Source organism: Dipodomys ordii, unplaced genomic scaffold (assembly GCF_000151885.1).
Source record: "Dipodomys ordii isolate 6190 unplaced genomic scaffold, Dord_2.0 Scaffold32, whole genome shotgun sequence".
Classification (NCBI taxonomy): Eukaryota; Metazoa; Chordata; class Mammalia; order Rodentia; family Heteromyidae; genus Dipodomys; species Dipodomys ordii.
In genome coordinates, this window is record NW_012267248.1 from 4,254,657 (window position 1) to 4,275,459 (window position 20,803).

A 20,803-nucleotide genomic window follows, 5' to 3' on the forward strand; every position below is an offset into this window, starting at 1 on the left:
GGACCAAAAAAAAAAAAAAGAAAGCAGAGGTCATGCCATGAAGTATTTAGTTTGTCTCTCTGGAGAACTCAAACATCGTCTTATAGAAAAGAATGAGCCAACAGGGTTTTAAGCAAGGAGAAAGATTATCCAACTGAAGTACCAAGACTGAATAGGAGGCCCAACAATGGGATCTAAGGGACTCGCGGTGCTAGAAGAACATTTTAATCTCTCCTCTTTTCATAACCTGATGTGTTTCATTCAGAAACTGGCCAACAGCCAAAGAAATTATGTAAGTAGTTTTAAACATTCACAGTTTTGTGTAATACCTAGTAGTCAATTAACAATAAAGCACTTAATGCACTTAAAAACTACTTACCCTCTCTGTTACTTTATCGACTTCTGTATACATGAAGTTGAGGTTTTGATCAAAATGTTGGTCTTTAAATACACCTTTCCGAATCATCTACAAAATAAAACAGAAAAGTTGGCTTTAAACTATTATGAAACAGCCTGACTACTACCAATTCACACAAATATATTATTTAGACTCTGAGTGTGTTCTCAGAACTCTTAATTGTAAATATCTTTGATAAAGCTAATCCACGTTTCACCTAAAATCATTTAATGAAATGAAATGACATCTCTGAGATGGTGATTTAAAGCAACTGTAGCATCAAGCTGTACTTTCATTATCCAAAATGGACTAACAAGTAACATTCATTCTCTGATGACCAGGTACTTCGTTACCTCTCAACATGACCTGCATCTTTTTTCATGCAGTCTCCCAAATATGTTTGTAAATTACATCAAGATGTACTACTCTGCCTATTAGTGAAGCAGTTCTCTTACTAACGTTTTTCTTTTGATGGCTTTGGATGATTAGATCCACTATTTAAATACCAGAAACAGGAAAGGAGCTAAGGAAGCATGGTAGCTCACACTGGCTTCTATAAATCTTTGTTTTACAGCTACAGTGCTGATTAAGCAGCAGTCCCTCAGGCTATTGGAAACAAACTGGTGTTAGTATCTTACCTTATTTGGCATCTTTCCTTTGAGATCCATGGCAAGCTTCAACATATGGTTATTTGTTTTGCCAGGAAACAAAATTTTTCCAGTATAGAGTTCATATAAGGTACAACCTACAGACCACATGTCTATACCATAGTCATAGCTTTTGCCTATAACTGAAAACAAGAGAAGCTTTAATATATGTGGGTAAGAATGACTGACCATTGTTCATTTTATTTCCAATAACTGGGGACTTAGCTTGGTCTATAACCATAACTTTAACCTCAGTTTGGCAGTTAGTTTCATGTTCTTTCCCACTAATTCTTAATAGAGATTCTAAAACTTAAAAACCTTAAAAAACCAGAGGCATAAGAAAGGAATTAAAGGGGCAAACATATGTATCTCTTCTCTCTTTGCATTTTTACCTTTGGAGAGGGTGCTTATCAACCTCAACCAAGGCAACAGGAAGAGAAAAACCAAAGGTCCCATACAATCCATAAATGTGATAATCAGACCTTGAATAATCAAGAGCAGTCTTCTAAAGTCGAGGATTTTCCACAACTGTTTGCTACTCTTGCTCGACATGATCAAGACTCCTGTCCCAACTACCTTCATTCCACCTGAGGAGGATGAACTTGCTACGGTTCCCTTCCTCATGAATGAACTCGTGCAGCTGCTGAAGTGTGATGGAAAACAGTGCTTAGACATTAAACATGCTGTTTCCACCACACGATGGCCCAGGTCAAAGAACACCATAAAAAACTTACTGATCTCAGGAGCACGATAAAATCTACTGACAAGATACGGCGTTATGTCATTATCCGCAACATGGGAAGCCGACCCAAAGTCGCAAAGCTTTAGAATGGTTTTTGATTCATTAACCTGAAAGACAGTTTCCAAAATTTAATTCATGCTAAGAATTGAGACAAGCAAATAAAATGGGCTTTAAGAAATTACATTAATTTCACTACTGATAACAAGACACTCAATTAAAAATTCCTTTTCTATTTAACCCAAATTTCTAATTATAAAATATTATGAGCACTCAAAATTTTCTTTTTTACAATTAGTGAAACTTTTCCAGTAATACCAAGCACATTTAACAGCCAGCAGCTTTAGAAAAGTAGGGCAGAGAAAAAATCTCACTTCATCTTCTAGAAATCTCAGTAACTTTCTAATCTTCTAGAACATGAAAACATTCACTAATAAAGAATTCAGACTAAAGTTTCAGTTGTCAGAATTACAATGGCAATGAAAGCAAAACGATGAGGTAGATAAATTTGGACCAAAGAAAATATCAAAATACTCTTCATCCAAAGCTAATCTAGACCCCCCCTAAATTTAGTAATCACTTTTAAAGTCTAGAAAACACTAATCTCTTCAACATAGAGAAGATACTAGTTATGAATATGTTAAATCTGGCAAAAGTGATAAGCATGAACTCTGTATTAGTCATTTGCTCTTGTGCCTTTGTAAATATTTCCACATACACAGTAAGAGTGACATCTGCTGAGAAACGGTGGGGCTGCTCCCATGACTGCTGCCACTCATCAGTCAGAAGCATGTTCAGGATTAACAAGTGCAGATAATTCACATTCCAGTGTCCCTTCCCCGCTTCAAAAGAGTCACACACAAACTCCAAATTGGGACTTGGACCTGGCCTACCATTTCCATCCCAAGGAAATGTAACATTTTTAATAACCCTAGGAGCTCTCTAGGGAAATGCCATATGCACGGTTGATGTTACAGACATGGTAAATGATATCCACATTAAGTTATTCAAAAAAATACCCTATGAGGAATGGGGTATGTCTATAACATCAGTGACTGCAGCCTTGGGCTAAAAACATTGGATTTCCACTAACAGGCTATGGGATCTATTTACCCCCTTCAGGAAGAAGGTAAAACACTCTCTAAAATCCATGTTAAGTTCTATATAGGTTAGCATTAATTTAGGGAAAAGGGTGGTGTTGAAAACTTCTAAGACAATAGCAAATATCTTATTCTGTAAATTCCATAGAGTATACACAGGTATTCAATAAATAACTTTAAAAATACTGTATTTTACATAGTATTTGCTGTGGATGCTGTATTCACAATTTTAAAAAGACAAGTTTGAGGTTAAAAGAAAACAATGATGATGTCTAGACAACTCTCCCATTCATTTACAATGTACCTAGTATTTCACTATAATTACCCACTAATCCTATCCCCAGAGTATATTAGATATGCAACACAATGCATGAAAATGACAAGTCCTAGTTATTAATGTCATTATTGTCATAGTCTGGAAAGTAATATTTTAAGACAGTAGAGAAATGGGAACTAAGCAGCTTAAGTGAATTTCAATGAGGTCACAATCTTTTAAGAATTAATCATCATAGCTCAAACAAATTTCTAATAGAGGACTTTGGCTTTCTAAAGGATACATTCCTAGTAGAGGACTTTGGCTTTCTAAAGGATTTCTCCTAGGCATTAACTGTACAAGACTTGATATAATACATTCATTAAAAAAATGAAATGCAGAATATATTACTAGTATCTAAACTAGGAATTCCCCAAGTTGTAAACATGCCTGAACCCTCAAAGAGCACAGAACAGGAATGGGGCTGGGAAAAGAAGTGTGTGCCTCAGTGACACCACTGGAATAACATGCTTCCAGATTCAAAAACATTAAATTTATTGTAAAATCTGGATGTTATGCCTTTCAATACACCAACTAACGATGCCTTTCAATACACCAACCCTACACTGTGGGTTACCAGAAGCCACAGCTTCAAAAGCAAAGAAGAGCAGAAGGGGGACAAGTTACTGAGGCATTTTGAAAACTGAATTCTACATCTGTAGGTTCAAGAAAGGTAAATTCTTTAAGATATCTTTAACTCTATAGGTCCACAAAATTAAGAGATCCATAAACACTTCTTTCAAAATAGTAACAATATGTAGCATTTTTACAAAAGAAAGGAAATCCAATCCATTATTATTGCAGTAGAGCATTCTTGGGTTGGTATATACTCTGATCATTATTCCAAACAAAAGGGGGGGGTCAATAGCTCCAAAAACTTTCACAGACCCAACTTCTAAAACATACAAACTAGTAAAGTCATTCACAATGGCTGAATTATGCTTGTAAAATGGCATTGCTGAGGCAATACTCCTAGTAAAAACAGGTATGGCATATGAGGTAGCCTAGCTATTTGACTGACTTACCAGGATATTGTCTGGCTTAATGTCGGCATGCAGGATATTGCATCTTTTAAGAAGTTTCAATGCCAGGAACAACTGTTGGCTATAGGACCTGACAGCTTTAATGTGAAGACCAACATCTTTACCATACTTTTTTAATACTTCTCGTAAATTCATACTTAAGGAAAGAAAAAACAAAGTAGCAAAGGTCAAAATGTAAATAGAATATGAAGGCAAAAACACAATAAAATTAAGTGCAAAATACAATCTGCAACAAAATATTCTGTTTGAATATTTTCCCTCTCCCTAGTGCTTCTTTTGAACAGATTCGGGTGAAATGAGCACCTGAATCTTAGTTGTGGTAGTACAACACAACTTCTCACTCAAACCCAAATTTCAAAATAAAGAGATATACGGTAAAAACTATTTTGATTTTAGAATAAGTTTACATTTATTTTTCTTAAAGGTATTGGGGTTTGAACACAGGGCCTCATGTTTGTAAGGTAGGTACTCTTTTAACACCCAAACCATACCTCCCCCATACATTTTACTTTACTTTTTTGGAAAGGGTTTTATTTTTTAGCCTAAGGACTGTCCTGGTCCTTCTACTTATGCCTCCTCCATAGCTATAATTACAGAAGCATACCACAAGCCTGATTTACTGGTTAAGATATGATGGGGAGTGTCCAGCTCATTTTTTAAAAATCCAGGCTGGCCTTGAACTATGATCCTCCTTGTTTCTGCCTCCTAAGTAACTGGATTATAGGCTCAGTAATAACCCAAAGCCAAAATATAAAAACTAGAGTCAACTGAGGAGGGAAAAAAAAAAAAAAACTACTCAAATACTCAGTAAATGTATTACAACATTTATGTAAAATGAGGTTAGTAGAGAGGAAGGAAAATATGCATTTCAATTTAATTTAATACCCGGGTTTTGACATTGTACCTGAGAGGCTCAAACACGAGACAGAGATGCTGCTTATGATAAAAGTGTCTGAAGAGTCGAAGACAATGAAATTTGTCATCAGGATCAGCATCATTAAGTTTTTTCAAGAACTCTAGTTCTTTCAAACCAGTCTTTTGCCTAAAATTAAAAAGAAAATGAGGCTAAAACAAATAGATGGACCCCCTCTAGCACATCGAAGATAATATACCTAAGTGGTTGAGTGTTTTGCCTTATTTTGTTTTCAGACGCACCTCACTAAGTATTCAAAAGCTGATCTCAAACTTAAGATTCTCTTCCCTTGGCCTCCTGAGTACTAATATGCACCAACATGCCTCTCTAGTTTGTAGTTTTTTTTTTTAAGAAAATCTATTGAGGAAAAAGTATACTGAGGAAAAGGTGTGTATCATTCTCTTAATAGTTTATACTTGATTTAGTATTTCAATACTTCTAACATTTCAAAACAAGTTCATTTCAATGTGCATTAAAACATGAGTATGTAACTGCTTATTCAAGGAATAAAGTTAAAGCTACAAATATATCCTGTCATTTAATTTTTTGTCAGCTACCCTATGTTCAGTGACAGCTGAAATAAAATCTTCTCATCTCTCATTTCTGGTTTTAAGACTATCACGACAAAAGAAAGAACCAGATAAGCAACAGAAGAAAATAGTGCAGAACAGGTAGTGAAATAAATTAAATATGACTAGTTTATGGTTCTAGTACCTCACATTATAATACATGGTTATAAATTAAATGTCTAACCAAAGAAAATTATTTATGGCACTTAACAAATGGTAGTAACTGTCTTAGATTGTGCCATTAAAAAAATGATATAGAAATCATGCTCACTTGCAGATAATTATCTGTAAACTGTGTTAACAGTTTCAACTCAAAATGTCTTTTGAACTTACATGAGCTCATTGTTTCTGATGATCTTTACAGCCACTTCTTGATTGGCTCTTGCATTATCTCTGGCTCTTACAACATTACTGAATACACCTTGCCCAGTGTAGCCATATACATTGTAACGCTTATCTAGGACTTCACCTATGTTCACACCTGAAAAAAGCCAAATTACAAATATTGTAAATCACAAAGTAGAAAACACCATGCAATCACTTAAAAACTGTCAGATCTCTACTATGTAGTTTTCTAGACACAAAAGAAGTCAAAGTCAGGCCTCTATGGTCATTCTTTTCATGTCCATTTCAGATGGCTGGAAGAGCTGTGAGCCCATCAACTGGGACAAGTTTAACATTAAATAAAGAAAATGTGCTTATGGAACTGTTTCAATTTGTAGTGCTGAATGACTAGCACGCAGAATTCTTTGTATATTGTATTTCTTGTTTCAGAGAAAGATAAGCAGAGATACATCTTTTCCTTCTGAGAATTATCTCTGGGTGGAGAAATTATCAACTGCTTAGATTTAGGCAGCACATCACACAGTCTACCTTACTTCCATCCAACACTCTGGGCTGCTTAGTAGAGCACAACACAAGTCCGTGCAGCAGCTGGATGTGGCACACTTTTTAAGTGATGGCACTGTGATGTGATTTATCACAATTCCCTAAAACAAGTAACTGCATTAAGTTTTTAATAAATGTATATTTACAATAAACACAATGCTTACATTACTATAAACATAGTAAGAAATGACTACTCACGATAATAGCCTTCAGCATCAGTCCAGTTATCTCTGAGGTTAGGATTCTCTTTGAAATCTTTTCCAATGCCAGCAGCTCGAAGACGAGCACTCTGAAATAGATGTAACATGAGTTGCTTACCTATATATCCAACACCTATAACATTTCCTTTATAGCAAAAAATAGCAAAAGCAGTATTTTATTCTGAATTAGTAAGCGATTACTACCATTTATGCAGTAAGTAATATATTGCAAATGCAATATAGCTGAAACATCAAAGTCTCATCAAAGAACACTTAGGGAAACAATTTAATATATCTTCAAAAACTTTTGTGAACATGATTAGGGCATTATAAATTAAAATAAAAACTGAAAATCAGATCTGGTTTTCTTAAGCTGATGATAGACAGATTGTGACAAAAACTACAGACTGGCGCTCAGTTAACAACCATAGTGGCAACTCTTGCCTACCAATTTTCACCATTTCTTTCACTGCCCTGTCCACGTAGTCAACATTTGTACTCTTCCCATATATGCATGAAACGTAGTGACATTCACTGGCTGCACTAGTTGAGCCTGTGTGGAAAATTAAAAAATAAGAATATCTAGTACTTGGGAAGAATCTTTATTGTACATTACTCTGTGATACCCAGATCTTTCTACAATACTATAGTTTAAATATTAGATATTTCCCCATCCCTTCCTTTCCCAAAGGCCCCTGTGAGAAAAGCCTGGTCCCCAAGGTAGTGCTATTGAGAGGTGGTGGAACCTTTTAGACATGGTCTCTGGTGGAAAATCTTAGATCACTGAGGTATGCCCTTGAAGACACAGCAGGGCCCCTGCTTCTCTTCAGGATTTTTCCTTTCTGGCCATGAAATAAGCAGTTTTGCTCTGCTACATACTCTTGGCATGGCCCAAAGCCATATGGACAACAGATTATGGTCCTGAACTGCAAAAACTTAGCCAAAGAGATCTTTTCTCTTTAGAAGTTGATTGTATCAGGTATTTTGTTCTGGTGATGGAAAGCAGAATCACACACATACCATCTAGGCAAATGATGGAGGGGGACACTTAAGACTAGCTCAATATCCATTCATTTCTCCTCATCTCTCTTCCTTTCACCAATGACAGCAGTCCTTCCCTACATCCCTTTTTGGTGGTACTAGGCCAGGGCCTCATGCATGCTGGGCAAGTGTTCTACCATGTAAGCCAAGCTCTCTTAACCTTTCCTGGCTCTTGTTGTACCATGTAAGACATCACAGATTACTTGAGCCAATTTGACCCAAACACTGAAGAATTTGAAGTCCCAAACACTTAATTGCTCATGCTACACAAATTTTATTTTCCATGTTCCATTTGTCTGTCTTTCTCAATAGAGCCTCATACTACAGATATATGGACAGTGGCTTCACTTTTGAATGTGCTCATATTTTAACGTATCTTTGAAAGACATCAATGCCTTTCAAAAGGCACTGGTAAATCATTAAGGAAAATCAAAAAGCCGCCAAAATTTCTTAAACTACCCTTCAATGCCTATAAATCCTCAAATCCTAAAGGTCCTCAACTATCTAAATACAGAGGCACAACGACTCTGCTCGAATAAAGGTATCCCTTATGTCACATATAGATGTATGCAAACATCCCTATTTACATGTACACTGAGATATATGAATACATATGTACATAAACAACTGTTGTACATTAAGTCACTTGGTGTGTAACTTTCATGAAACTCTCAAATTGTTCTGTTGTACCTGTTTTCAAATTTTCAGCGTAAGTTTAGACTTTGAGAAAATGTGCAAATAGTATAGCAGGGTAAGGTATGGTTTCTGGATACTGTTGACTCAGACTGCTATTCTTATTTTCTCTCTCTATGCATGACCACATGTGTTATACTTTTTTTTCTGTCAATAGTTGATTTAAACTTACATCAAAATATGCAGCGAACATATCATCAGATTCTGTAAACATATCAGGTGCTAACAGCTTCTTCTGAGATGAACCTTAAAGGAAATGTACATATTTGAAAAAAGACACACAAAACCAAAACAAAAACAATAGTAATTCATGCTTGTTTTCATTATAGCGTATTAGTTTTAGTTTTCAATTAATACTAAATTCAGAATCATTTACTATACTTAATATATAAAACAGTATCTACGTTTTACTAAAAAGCCATATTTCAAAAAGAACTAATATCAACTTTAGCTATTATTACTTTAAATGAATAAGCAAATAGTTAAATAGTAACTATTCAAATGAAAGTTCTTTTTTTTTTTGTCAACTGTGGGGCTTGAACTCTGGGCTTGGGTACTATCCCTCAACTCTTCAGCTCAAGGTGAGCGCTCTACCACTTGAGCCACAGCGCCACTTCCGGTTTTCTAGTAGTTTTTATTGGAGATAAGAGTCTCACGTGGACTTTCCTGCCCGGGCTGACTTTGAACCGTGATCCTCAGATCTCAGCCTCTTGAGTAGCTAAGCTAGGATTACAGGCATGAGACACTGGCGCCCGGCTCAAATGAAAGTTCTTAAAACAAAAAACTATTCTTAAACTTGCACCTTATTCCTTTTCCAGGGGAGTGAAGTATGGCAGTACATGCACCACTAAAAATGACTTAGGAAGCTACTTAGTATCTAATGAGTAGCCAACAATTTGAATACATGCTCATATCCAGATGACTAGGGAGAAATAAGAAAGATTATACTAATATAGGTTTGTACCATGTTTATTGTAGTAGAAACTTAAGTGTATGTATATATATAGATAGATATATATATTACTAATTTTTAAATGTGTGGTAGTGCATACTTGTAATTCCAACATATAGGGGGCAGAGGCTGAAGGATCTCCAATTTGAGGCCAGCTTGATCTATAGGAGATTCTGGCTCAAAGGGGATTGTGGAGGATGGGAAGAAGGAAGAATCCTATCATGTTAGTTGGTGGAGCCACACAGAGAATTATTTCAAACAATTTTAAAGCACAGAATCATGCCTATACCTTAATATGGGTTCTAAGGACAGAAATTCCACTGAAATTTCCAGTGACAGTACATTTATTTACTGATGTCAGTAGTAAATCATTGTGTAGGACAGTCTGACTACAATAACCTGTCAGTAACTGTGTTATTAGGAATTAAATTCTTCATTGCAAGAGAAAAGAGAAACACAAAATCAAGAACTTACTACATATACAAACTTAACTAAATCCTAGTTCACTCCTTATTTAAGAGGCAAAACAAGTACTTTGTGAAAACCAAACATACAAAATTCAAATATCAATGAACATGAAGATTATTTTTTTAAATGCATGTTCATGGACTGACACATTATCTGTGGCAATACACTGGTTAGAAAGAAGCATCTAAAATAATTACTAAATTACTATATGACCTTATACACAAGAAAGTTCCTGGTATCTGCCCTGGAAATGCCCTGGAAAGTAAAAAAGTTCTTAAATACTGAAGGAATTAATTTAATGTTCATTGGAAACCTTTTTCAAAGGGCTTCACCCATAGGCTAATTGTAGAGAGAATAGATGAGCTTTAAAATAAAAAAATAACAAAAATAGACTGATATTAAGCAGTAAAACCTCATCAGAAACTCAAGGTTTAGTCATCTCTGGTGGTAGCTTGGGGAAATAGCTGTATTTTCTTCTAAAGACTGGTGATTAATGGAAAATAATTTACATATTTAGCTTGTTTTCATATCCAAACTATATTCCAGAGTAATCAGTGAATGGAAACTTCTTTTATGGAAGAAAATAATAGTTAGAACTGTTAAAATTAAATCAGTAGGCAAAGGGTAACTATACTGGATAAATATAGTTCATCACATCTAAACACACAACTTTAATGTCAATAAAAATACAGTAATCAGACATCAAATGTGATTCAAAAATTCAGTAGGTCTTATGAAGTATTCTTACCAAACAAACATTAAATCTATTTGTCTCTAATGCTATTATTCAAGAAAATAATGACACCCAGAGGAAAATGTCATAGGACACAGCAAAGCATCCTCCCGAGTAAATGAAAAGAGGGGAAAAATAAAAAGGTATAAGAATTCTTGGGGATGAAGTGAAGTTTAAGAGATAGACAGACATCCTCTATTTGCAGGTGAAATGAAGTCATGGCTGGAATTTATTTTAAAATACTCTACACCAAGAATATAAGGAGATGAAAATGTAGGAAGTTCAGTATACTATCCAGGAAGTGAATTAGTAGAAACCCATTTATAAAGGCTAAACTTACTATTACATTAAGGTACACTTAGTATCCAGCAGAGCAATATTATTTCCTCTCATTCTTCCCCCAAACCCCAAATCTCACTGGTATGTAAAAAAACCATCACTCACCGTTATTCTGTTCAACTGTCATTAGATTATGCTTCGCTTTCACTGAAGCTTCAAACGTATCAACATTTTCCCGTTCATACTCTTTGACATCAGCAGCTACCCTCTCTAGGATATCATCTGGAGAAGGTGACCGTGTTCTGGTACTGCTTTGGGGACTGCTTGGTTCAGATGGCACAGATATATTGCTGTCTTCAGCAAGATACTTATATTTCTGTAATAACAATATACCATGTTCATAAACAAATGCTATCTGAACATATTAATTTGCTATGAGTTGCTACATTTGCAAAATTAATGTCAATGTAAAACAACAAACATGGTATCAATATCTTGATTGACAGCCACATTCTCTTATATAAATTCCCAAAATTTTCCAAGTTTTCCTATGTTTGGTGCATACTTATCAGGTAGAAAACCTACCTGAATGGGTGAGATGATGTTTATTTTTCTATTTATCCTTTCCCCTCCACCATGTGACTGTTAGTAAATTTTAGGTAGGAATACAAACATCTTTAGACCCTACAGATGGCCCTAAGTGATATACAGATGCACTACATTATCTTTCTAAATTCAAAATACTCTTGAGTTTTGAAGCACACTTGGCCAAGACTGAGAGATAAGGGATTGTGGACCTGAGCAAGGACAAAGATGATTCAACCAAATTTTCAGGGTATAAGTATATTCTACATTTATTATATGAATTTTTACATCTATTAAGAAATAAATAAGTTTATGTCAGAATTCTATGTATACAAAACAACTAAAGAAACTTTTTATGGTGCTGATACTGGGGCTTGAACTCAGGGCCTCATGCTCCCTCTTGGCTTTTTTGCTCAAGGCTGGTACTTAACCCCTTGAGCCACACCTCCACTATTAACTTTTTGCTGGTTAACTGGCAATAAGACTCTCACAGATTTTTCTGCCCTGGCTAGCTTTGAAACTTGATCTTTAAAACTCAGCTTTCTGAGTAGCTAGGATTACAGGTATAAGCCACCCAACTCCCACTTCACAAGTTGTTTATATCTAACCCTTTTCTAAAAGCCTGGTCAGTTGCACTGTTAATTCTTTGAATGAGCAAAACACCTTTATTAAAACAGGGATTACTTAGGAAGAGTACTGACTAAACAATTCTTTTTGCTAATAACACATACCTGAACAATTGCCTGCCTTTGTATTCTTCTCTGTTCTATTAGAGCTTCCTCATCTTCTTCCTCCACATCAAAATCTTCAAGGCTTAAAAAAATTCAAACATCCTTAGATTCTAAAACTGAAATTTACACATCTTAAAATTTAAGGTTAAATGTAATCATTATTAAGCTAGAACAAAGTCTTATACCCTATCACTCAGTACTGAAGTATCTCTGAGAGCTCGGCTAGAAACCCGATAGCACATTCTTCCTCTGTTTTAAGCTTTCTCCTTGCCTATTTCATGACACTACAATTGGGGAAAAGATCTCAAACTTCTAAAATGTCACTACTAGCATTCTTGTGACCTAAGAAAAGGTTACCTCTCTCACTTTTGTTTTATCACCTATAAAACGAGAGGACTGGGACAAGTACACTGTTAACTTTTTCTGGGTCACAAAACTGAAAACTCATGAAAACTATCAGTCTACTCTATCAAAAATGAACAGGCACTGGTGGCTCAGACCTGTAATCCTAGCTACGCAGGAGGCTGAGATCTGAGGATCACAGTTCAAAGCCAGCCTGAACAGGAAACTCTGTAAAGACTTATCTCCAATAAACCCAAAGTGGCACTGCGACTCAAGTGGTAGAATGCTAGCTTTGAACACAAAGAGGATCAGAGACAGAGCCCAGACCCTGAGTTCAAGCCCCAGGACCAGTGTGTGTGGAGGGGGAAATCCTGTCATTGTTTCACCCCCAAAGACCTCATTAATCTTTATAAGGGACCCAACAAGCCATCTATTCTGTGACTCTACCAGGAACTATATAGCCCAGCCTTCTATAACCCAATATTCTTTGTCATTAAGCTTTAATCTGGGCTTCTCAACATTAGCAAAGGATGCTGAATTCCTGACCTTCTGTCACTAGATGCTGCCCACAAATGGCTCCAAGAAGGCAACAGGCACTTGCTGAGAACTACTAGTTTTGTTTGCATCTAAAATTTTTTTCTAATATTCCATTAGTCACTGAAACTTTATCCATATTCATGTTGCAATAGACATACTTACTGCTATCCAATGTTGTGTTCAAAGTACACAACATTTGATGTAAATTAAAAGGTTTAAATTTGGTACAGAAAAAGTTCCCTGTAAACTAGTAATGCAGACTGGTAGCACTAAAGAATATTTCTGTTGTTAAAAAAAAGTTTATGAGAAATTATGGCCAAATATTCACTCAGGCCAAATTGGACACCCCTAAATTTAGAAAACCACTACTACCTCTGTCATAAACCTCCTGGAGAGTTACTGAAGATTAACTTTTAAACTCAGGATAAAAATCACTTAGATTCACTTCCAAAGTCAGGTGGAAATCACTTTATAATTTGCATTTAAACAGTTTCTCTAAACTAGAATAATTAAATTATGGGAAGGCTCTATTCTTACTTATCATCAGATGAAGACTCTTGCTCAACCTTCATTCCTTCTGAAAGACTTCCTTTAAATTTGTCTTCTTTTACTTTGCTTCTGCTCCTTCGTCTACGACCACCCCGTGATCGAGATCTCCTTCTCAAGCGTGATCTGCTCCTCCGACCTCTATCCCTGTTTCAAAGAAAAACAGATACCTACATTAAAAAAAAAGCCAATTAAAGTGGAAAAAAGGCACATGTGCAAGGCAGTGAATATGAGAACTCTGTACTCTACTCAAAAGCTGTAAACCTGAAAGTCCTTAAAAAAAAAAATCTATCAACAGGTACTGACCTGTAATCTTAGCTACCAGAAGGCTCAAGTGGAGAATCATGAGTTTAAGACTATTTTATGCTATGCAGGAAAGTCCAACCTCAAAAAGCCAAACAAACAAACAAAAACACCTAGTTACTTAGGGAAGTTGAGATTGAGTCTTAAAAGGCTAGACGTGGAGCTGTGGCTCAAATGGTAGAATGCTAGCCTTGAACAACAAATAAAAGATCAGAGACAATGCACAGGCCCTGAGTTTAAGCCCCAGGACCGACACTAAAACAAAAAAAAGGTAAACAGTAGATCATCAGAATTGGAGGCATAGTTCAAGTGGAGAAGCAAACTCAAGGTCCTACGTACAAACCCCAATACTATAAAAAATAAAATAAAATAGCAAAACATTAAGACTGAACCATCAGTTTAATTAAAGATAAGTGAAACAGCTAGTATTCTTACCAACTTTTAAGTTAAAAAATGTTTCTCATGAATATGAACTTGACTGTGAGCTCCATTAGAACAAGAATCTATTGTTAATACTTTGTATTTTTCCCCTCTGCTGGTTCTAGGGACCCACCAGGGCCTTGCACTTGCTAGTCAAGTATTCTACCACTAAACATCACAACCACCACCTCCTTTTATATGTTTTTATATGTTCTCACTGTGTAGCCCAGGCTGGCCTTAAAACTTGTGATCCTCCTTGCTCAGCCTCCTAAGTACTGGGATTACACGTTTGAGCTAAAGACCACACCTGCTCTATGTTGCATAGAAAAATGTTTAACCTGTATTTGTAGATGAATATAGTAAATATGAGGTCTTTCTGGTCTCCTCAGTAGAAATATACAACCACTAAGAGTCAATTGTTGTCTAGTTAATGTTGTTCTTTTGTGAGGGAGTAGTAATAAGGTTTAAACTCAAGTTGCTGGCATAGGGAAGGGGACATTGATCCAGGCCCCAGAGACTAAGTCCTCAACAGGACAGACAACACTCAACCACTGTGCCAAACTGGAACTCAGGAAGGGGGGGGGGGCGGTGGTCAGGATTGGTTAAGTCCCCATGTGGCAACTGGTCAATACAGTATGTCTCAGAAGAGAATAGGGAAGGTGGCGCTCAGGCACTCTACCACTTGAGTCATACTCAAGTCCTTTTAGCTTTACTTATATTTTAGACAAGGTTTTCTGTTTTTGGCAGGGCCAGACAGGAATGCAATCCTACCTATGCTTCCTGAGTAGCTAGCACTATAGACACTTACCACACATAGCTTATTAAGATAGGAGTCTTGTTCACCTCTTTCCTGGCCTCAAACTTCCTGATCTCTAGTTAGGGTTACATCCTGGCTCTATACTTGTTTTTAATTACATTACTAATCAGGAAAACTTATCAAGAGTGTTATGTTTCAAAAACTATAATTTAATGGAAGACTGTTGCTAAGTACAAGAAAGAATGTAATGAAACCTTAAGTTTAATGCTATCAGACATTTTTATAAATGCCCTGAGGTCTTGGCCCTTATCAAACAAAAACAAAGAGAAACTAATATCATACATACTTTAAGCATTATGAATTTAGAAAAATATTGCAACCCTTCAAATGGTCTACATCAAAGGATTAGCAAGCTTCCTGTTATTACATCTAACCATATTAACCTCAGATTTCTTCTGAAGTCTTACTAAAAATGATCACAGCAAAGAAACAACTTAAGAAAATCCACAAGCAGAATGCAAAGACATAAGACGGCAAAAAACAATTGAAACATGCCAACTAGATGGAGAAGTAACATGAAAATTATGCAGAATCTTAGTATAATAGGAATAGCTATACCAGTGCATGCCTAGGAACTAGTCATTGTATTCTCTGAAGGAAAAAGTGAGAGGCAAAAACATTCTAAAATACTTGACTCAATGGAAAATGGTCATCACTCCCTTCACAGTGCAATAGCATTTAAGGTTTACTTTCTTACAATATGAATGACTAGACTTCTACTAGTAGCCATGTCCAAACACGCCAAGAGATTATAAAGTTCTGGGAAAATGCCCAAGAGAAAAAAACTGCAGTAACTAATATCCTAGTCTCTACTTATCCCCAAATGATAGCCAGAATGTAGAATTCTATATTGCCTGTATGCAAGACTGCTTCTATCCAGCTTTCCTAGTGCCTAGCTATCAAAACAGATAATAATGAAGCACCCTGCTGGATGCTGATGGCTCATACCTGTAATCCTAGTTACTCAGAAGGCTGAGTTCTGAGGATCAAGGTTCAAAGCCAGCTTGGGCAAGAAAGTATCTGAGACTCTTACCTCCAAAAACTACTCAGAAAAAGCTGGAAGTGGCACTGTGGCTCAAGTGGAGAGAGCTAGCCTTGAGCCAAAGCAGCTCAGGCCAAGTGTTCAAGCCCTAGGACTGGCAAAAAAGCAAAACTAAAAATGAAGCTCCCTGCTGACTGAGGAAAACAGCAAAGAGAACCAGGGAATATCAACGTATTAAAAAAGAAAGATTAAAAAAAGGTTTATAAACAACATTATCTGAGAGACAAAACATGCTATTCCTCAAAACAATAAGGTGCTTAGAAAAATAAGAGAATAAGAAGGTAGAAAAATAAAAGGGAATAAGAAGGTAGAAAGAAAATATCTAAACTGAACACAGAATAAAATAATAAACAGGAATAAGAGTGAGAAAATAAAAGCAAGTAGAATAAGGGAGACTGTCTTTTCTGGGGGTAGGTACTCCAAAAATAGAAAAGAAAATAGAAGTCTATACTTCTTGCTGTATAAGAAGGTTTATGTATGGACCAGCAAAATAAATAGGGTGAGAGGAAAAAAAAAAATCAACACACTGCATCACATTATGGTGAAATTTTAGAACACAGGAATGAAAAAAGGGAAAGTCTTTTTAAAATGTTCACGAGTCAGAATAGGACCCTCAAAGACCAATACTGGAACCTAGAAAAACAATTAACAGTGAGAGATCAGTGTGGAGTAGAAGACCAGGAGCAATCAAAGGAAGGTGTTCTTTTCTTCCCTCCAGCATTTGATTAATAAAGAGCATCTGATCACAATGATTATGCACCCTTGGCATACACAAAAATTCATTCACATTAAGCAGAAGAAAATAAATGTGTTAAAAAAAAAATCCCAAAACTACCACAGTACTTTCAGACCATGTGTTTTCAATTTTAGGAAGCTAGTGAAAAAAATCCTCAGAAATATGGAAAGATAGCTAAAATACAAGTCTTCGGTTGTTGTCTTTTCAAACTATATTCAATGGAAAATATTGAAAGAGTAGTTCTGGTTAATGTATATATGGATTAAAAAATGACTACCTGCTTTAAAAACCATCTTTTTTATTAATCTTATAAGTACATGGCCTCAGGTTAAATAGTTTTCTAACAGTGAATAGGTTTTTGCCAGTTCTTGAGAAAGAAATAGAAAAGAAACTGGGCTACTTATTTATAATTTTGCTAGTTAAAAATAAATAAATAAATAAAGCCTCGTTCATTTAGTGTTTACCTCTGTGTTAAAAGAGGTAAAAAGTCCTGTTTTTAAAAGAATAATTTGAGATTTTACCTGGGGGTATGGTACAAGTGGTAGGAAGTACCAGGCCCTTAGTTCAAAAACTCTACTATTGTCCAGATTAACTTGAGGTTTTATTAATTAATAATTATGTAAATCTGAAGGAAACCTATACTGAAGAAAAACTGGCATTGAAATACCATTTGTTGGAAGAAGGAAACTGGATCACAGCCAAAATTTTTGAGAGAAAAATGATATACAGGAAAATCTACCAACTGAGCTAATTAAAGGCTCAAAAACATTAGTAAATCAAAAATTTAACATTTTTACCTCCTCCGGGGAGACCTGCTTCTTCTTCTTGGAGACCTGCTACGTCTTAGTGGAGAACGGGACCTCCTTCTAATGGGAGATCTACTTGTTCTTCTTCGGGATGGAGACCACCTATTGATTGGGCTGGCATCTTTTGATCTTTCACGTCTACTCAGTATATCATCTCGAGGTCGTGTTCTTAAGGGGAGCAAATCAAAGTTAAAAGAAATTCAAACCAAAAGGATATCTAGAAAAGACAACACTGATCTCATGACAGTAAATACTGGTCAATTTAATTTGTGTCCAATTTAAATTCAGATGATGACAATGAGATTTTGGTGTTAATAGAATAACTAAAAGCTATTAATATTAAAATTAAAGTTGGACTACTGATTCAAATTTCAGATAAGCTCAATTTCAGTTTCTTTTTGTATCTTGTCATTTCTGTAATTAAGCATTTTATTTTTTAATTGAGTTTTTATTGTGAAAATACTGTACAGAGCGGTTGCAGTTACATGAGCAAGGTAAATGAGTACATTTCTTATCCAGCATTGTTGGCTCCTCCTTGGTTTTTCCCCTACCATCCCTTCCCTCCGACCTCCTCAGCTACATTTCCCCCTCCCCCACATCTAAATTGTAAAGTTTGTTTTTCGACCTAGTGTCTTGTACATCTCATTGTTGCAACGGACAAACTGTAACCCTGAACAATTTGTTTTTTCCCTTCCCCTCCCAAAATTATACCAACATCAAATACAGTGAAAACAGGGGTTATATTGTGGGGGAGGGACATACAAAGCACCAAAAAAAAATAAATCACATGTTACCTTATAAATCTGTTAGAAACAATAGCAAGGAAGAAAAAAACCACTTGTGTCCCTATATTGGGGTTCATTTCACTTAACATCATCTTATCTCACCTTTTCTGCTTGTCGTAGACATATACTAATATTATTGCAACTAAGGGAAACCATGGTATTTTATCTCACCTTTTCCTATTGTCCTAGACATATACTAGCTATTGCAAATGATGGAAACCATGGCATTTTATTTTTAATGTCAACTGAATGACAGCCTTACAATTAACCTCAGAACTAAGGGAGTTATTTCAGCCTCTTTCACTTAAAATCAACTTTTCAACAATTTTCTCATAAGTACCACCCAGTGAATTCATTCTTATTTAACCACAAAAAATGTGATCATCATAGGCCTTCTATAAAACTTAATTTCTTCTAGCCTGAGCAGAAAAAAAACCTCTAAGATTCCATCTACCAAATAATCAGCAAAATGCTGTACTAGAAGTGTGGCTTCAGTGGTAGAAAGCCTGCTAGCAAATGTCAATACTCTGACTTCAAATCCTAGTATCATCAAACAACAACAACAAAAACCCCATTTAATCTCGTGAGGATAAATTATACATAAGGTTTGCTATCACAATGTAATATCACCACATCACAAGAACAATTCTCCACTTGGTAAAAATACAACATGACTTACATGCTTGGACATGCTATCTAGAACTACCCCCCCCCAAAAAAAACACCTCAAACTTTCTCTCTTCAGTCAAAGTTAACAAGTAGACTTGATTCAGATCTGTAGTTCTTTATGGTAAACACTGAGAGTCACTTGAGAAAATTCTTTTTTAATCCATATACAATCTGCTTATAGAAGAAGTCTATTCAAACACTGGCTAAAAATTGTAAATAAATGAAATAAAAGTATAGAAAAGATTCAGATGAAAATATTGTTTCTTTTTGGGGTAGTGAGTTTTGAATTTTCAGCTTTGTTCTTGCTAGCCAAATACTACTTGAGCCCAGCCCAAAATTATTTTAATATTAAGAGAATGACAAGATGGTATTATATACTAATTAAGCACAGGTGGTGTAAATTTTCTGGAAGGACATATGGGAATACAGAAGACTGCAAATTTATTTTATCAATCTACTCCACAGACAAACTTTACACAGAATCAGTGGACTTCTTTGTACAAAGTAAAATAAAAAAATCCATTTTCATCAGTTTTAACAACAACACACACAGCTACACTGTCAAATAATGTTACTGCTGTTAATAATAAAAGAATTTAAGCCAGATGCTGGGCGCTCACGCCTGTAATCCTAGCTACTCAGGAGGCTGAGATCTGAGGATCAAGGTTCAAAGCCCGCCCAGGCAAGAAAGTCTGTGAGACTCTATTCTCCAATAAACCACCAGAAAACTGGAAGCGGTGCTGTAGCTCAAATGGTAGAGCATAAGCCTTAAGCTGAAGAGCTGAGGGACAGCACCCAAGCCCAGAGTTCAAGCCCTATAACAAAAAAGAAAGAAAAAAAAAAAGAATTTATATAGAGAGATTGAAGGCTTGGTTCAAGGCTCAAGTAATAGAGCACTAACCAATGAGCAAAAGCAACATGTACCAAATTTGAGTACCAGTCTCAGACAAAAATAAAAAAATTCATGTGATGCCACTGAAACATTTCATGAAAAAGCATACAATTTGCTATGATTTCATTTGTAGGAATATTTATATTCACATAACTGTATGTGTACAGAAACTGAGCTAACAGAACTAACTTTAGGAATGGTTGTAGATGGATGAGGCAAATAATTCATAGGGTTTGGCATTATTTGGATTGTTCTTTAAGTAGGAAATTCTATCACTAAATTTTAAATTAATTTGTTTCAAAACTCAGGTCTGGTCTTAAAGTCTCTGAGACTCTTATCTCCAATTAAACACCAAAAACCCAGAAATGGAACTGTGGTTCAGGTGGTAGAGTACTAACTAGCCTTCAGTAAAAAAGCTCAGAGATAGGGTCCAGGCTGAGTGCCAGCCCCAAGACTAGCAGCGAAATAAACAAATAAACAAGTCATTATTTTCTCTTAACTGAAAGCAAATTAAAAGGCTACCAGAATAAGTTAAAAAATAAAAAGCGGGGCTGGAAAGGTGGCTTAGTGGTAGAGCGCTTGCCTTCCATGCATGAGGCCCTGGGTTCGATTCCTCAGCACCACATAAGCAAAAAGAA

The 20,803-nt window shown here is 35.8% G+C and overlaps 1 protein-coding gene across 14 annotated transcripts in view; it reads right to left on the reverse strand.

Annotated features, from left to right (window-relative positions):
* Prpf4b (pre-mRNA processing factor 4B) overlaps positions 1–20,803 on the reverse strand; it is a 37,661-nt gene that overhangs the window by 5,329 nt on the left and 11,529 nt on the right. For 13 of the 14 annotated variants that reach the window (XM_013016677.1, XM_013016676.1, XM_013016670.1 and 10 more), the window contains exons 3-14: positions 17,811–17,987; positions 13,687–13,842; positions 12,271–12,352; positions 11,120–11,330; positions 8,695–8,768; positions 6,787–6,877; positions 6,034–6,181; positions 5,123–5,260; positions 4,201–4,354; positions 1,758–1,872; positions 1,015–1,166; positions 359–445 (exon numbers count right to left, since the gene is read on the reverse strand). In XM_013016677.1, the coding sequence (XP_012872131.1) occupies positions 359–445; positions 1,015–1,166; positions 1,758–1,872; positions 4,201–4,354; positions 5,123–5,260; positions 6,034–6,181; positions 6,787–6,877; positions 8,695–8,768; positions 11,120–11,330; positions 12,271–12,352; positions 13,687–13,842; positions 17,811–17,987 (1,585 nt within the window). Of the gene's footprint in view, positions 1–358; positions 446–1,014; positions 1,167–1,505; positions 1,667–1,757; positions 1,873–4,200; positions 4,355–5,122; positions 5,261–6,033; positions 6,182–6,786; positions 6,878–8,694; positions 8,769–11,119; positions 11,331–12,270; positions 12,353–13,686; positions 13,843–17,810; positions 17,988–20,803 lie in introns of those variants that run through there. The other variant, XM_013016680.1, reaches the window with a different exon arrangement.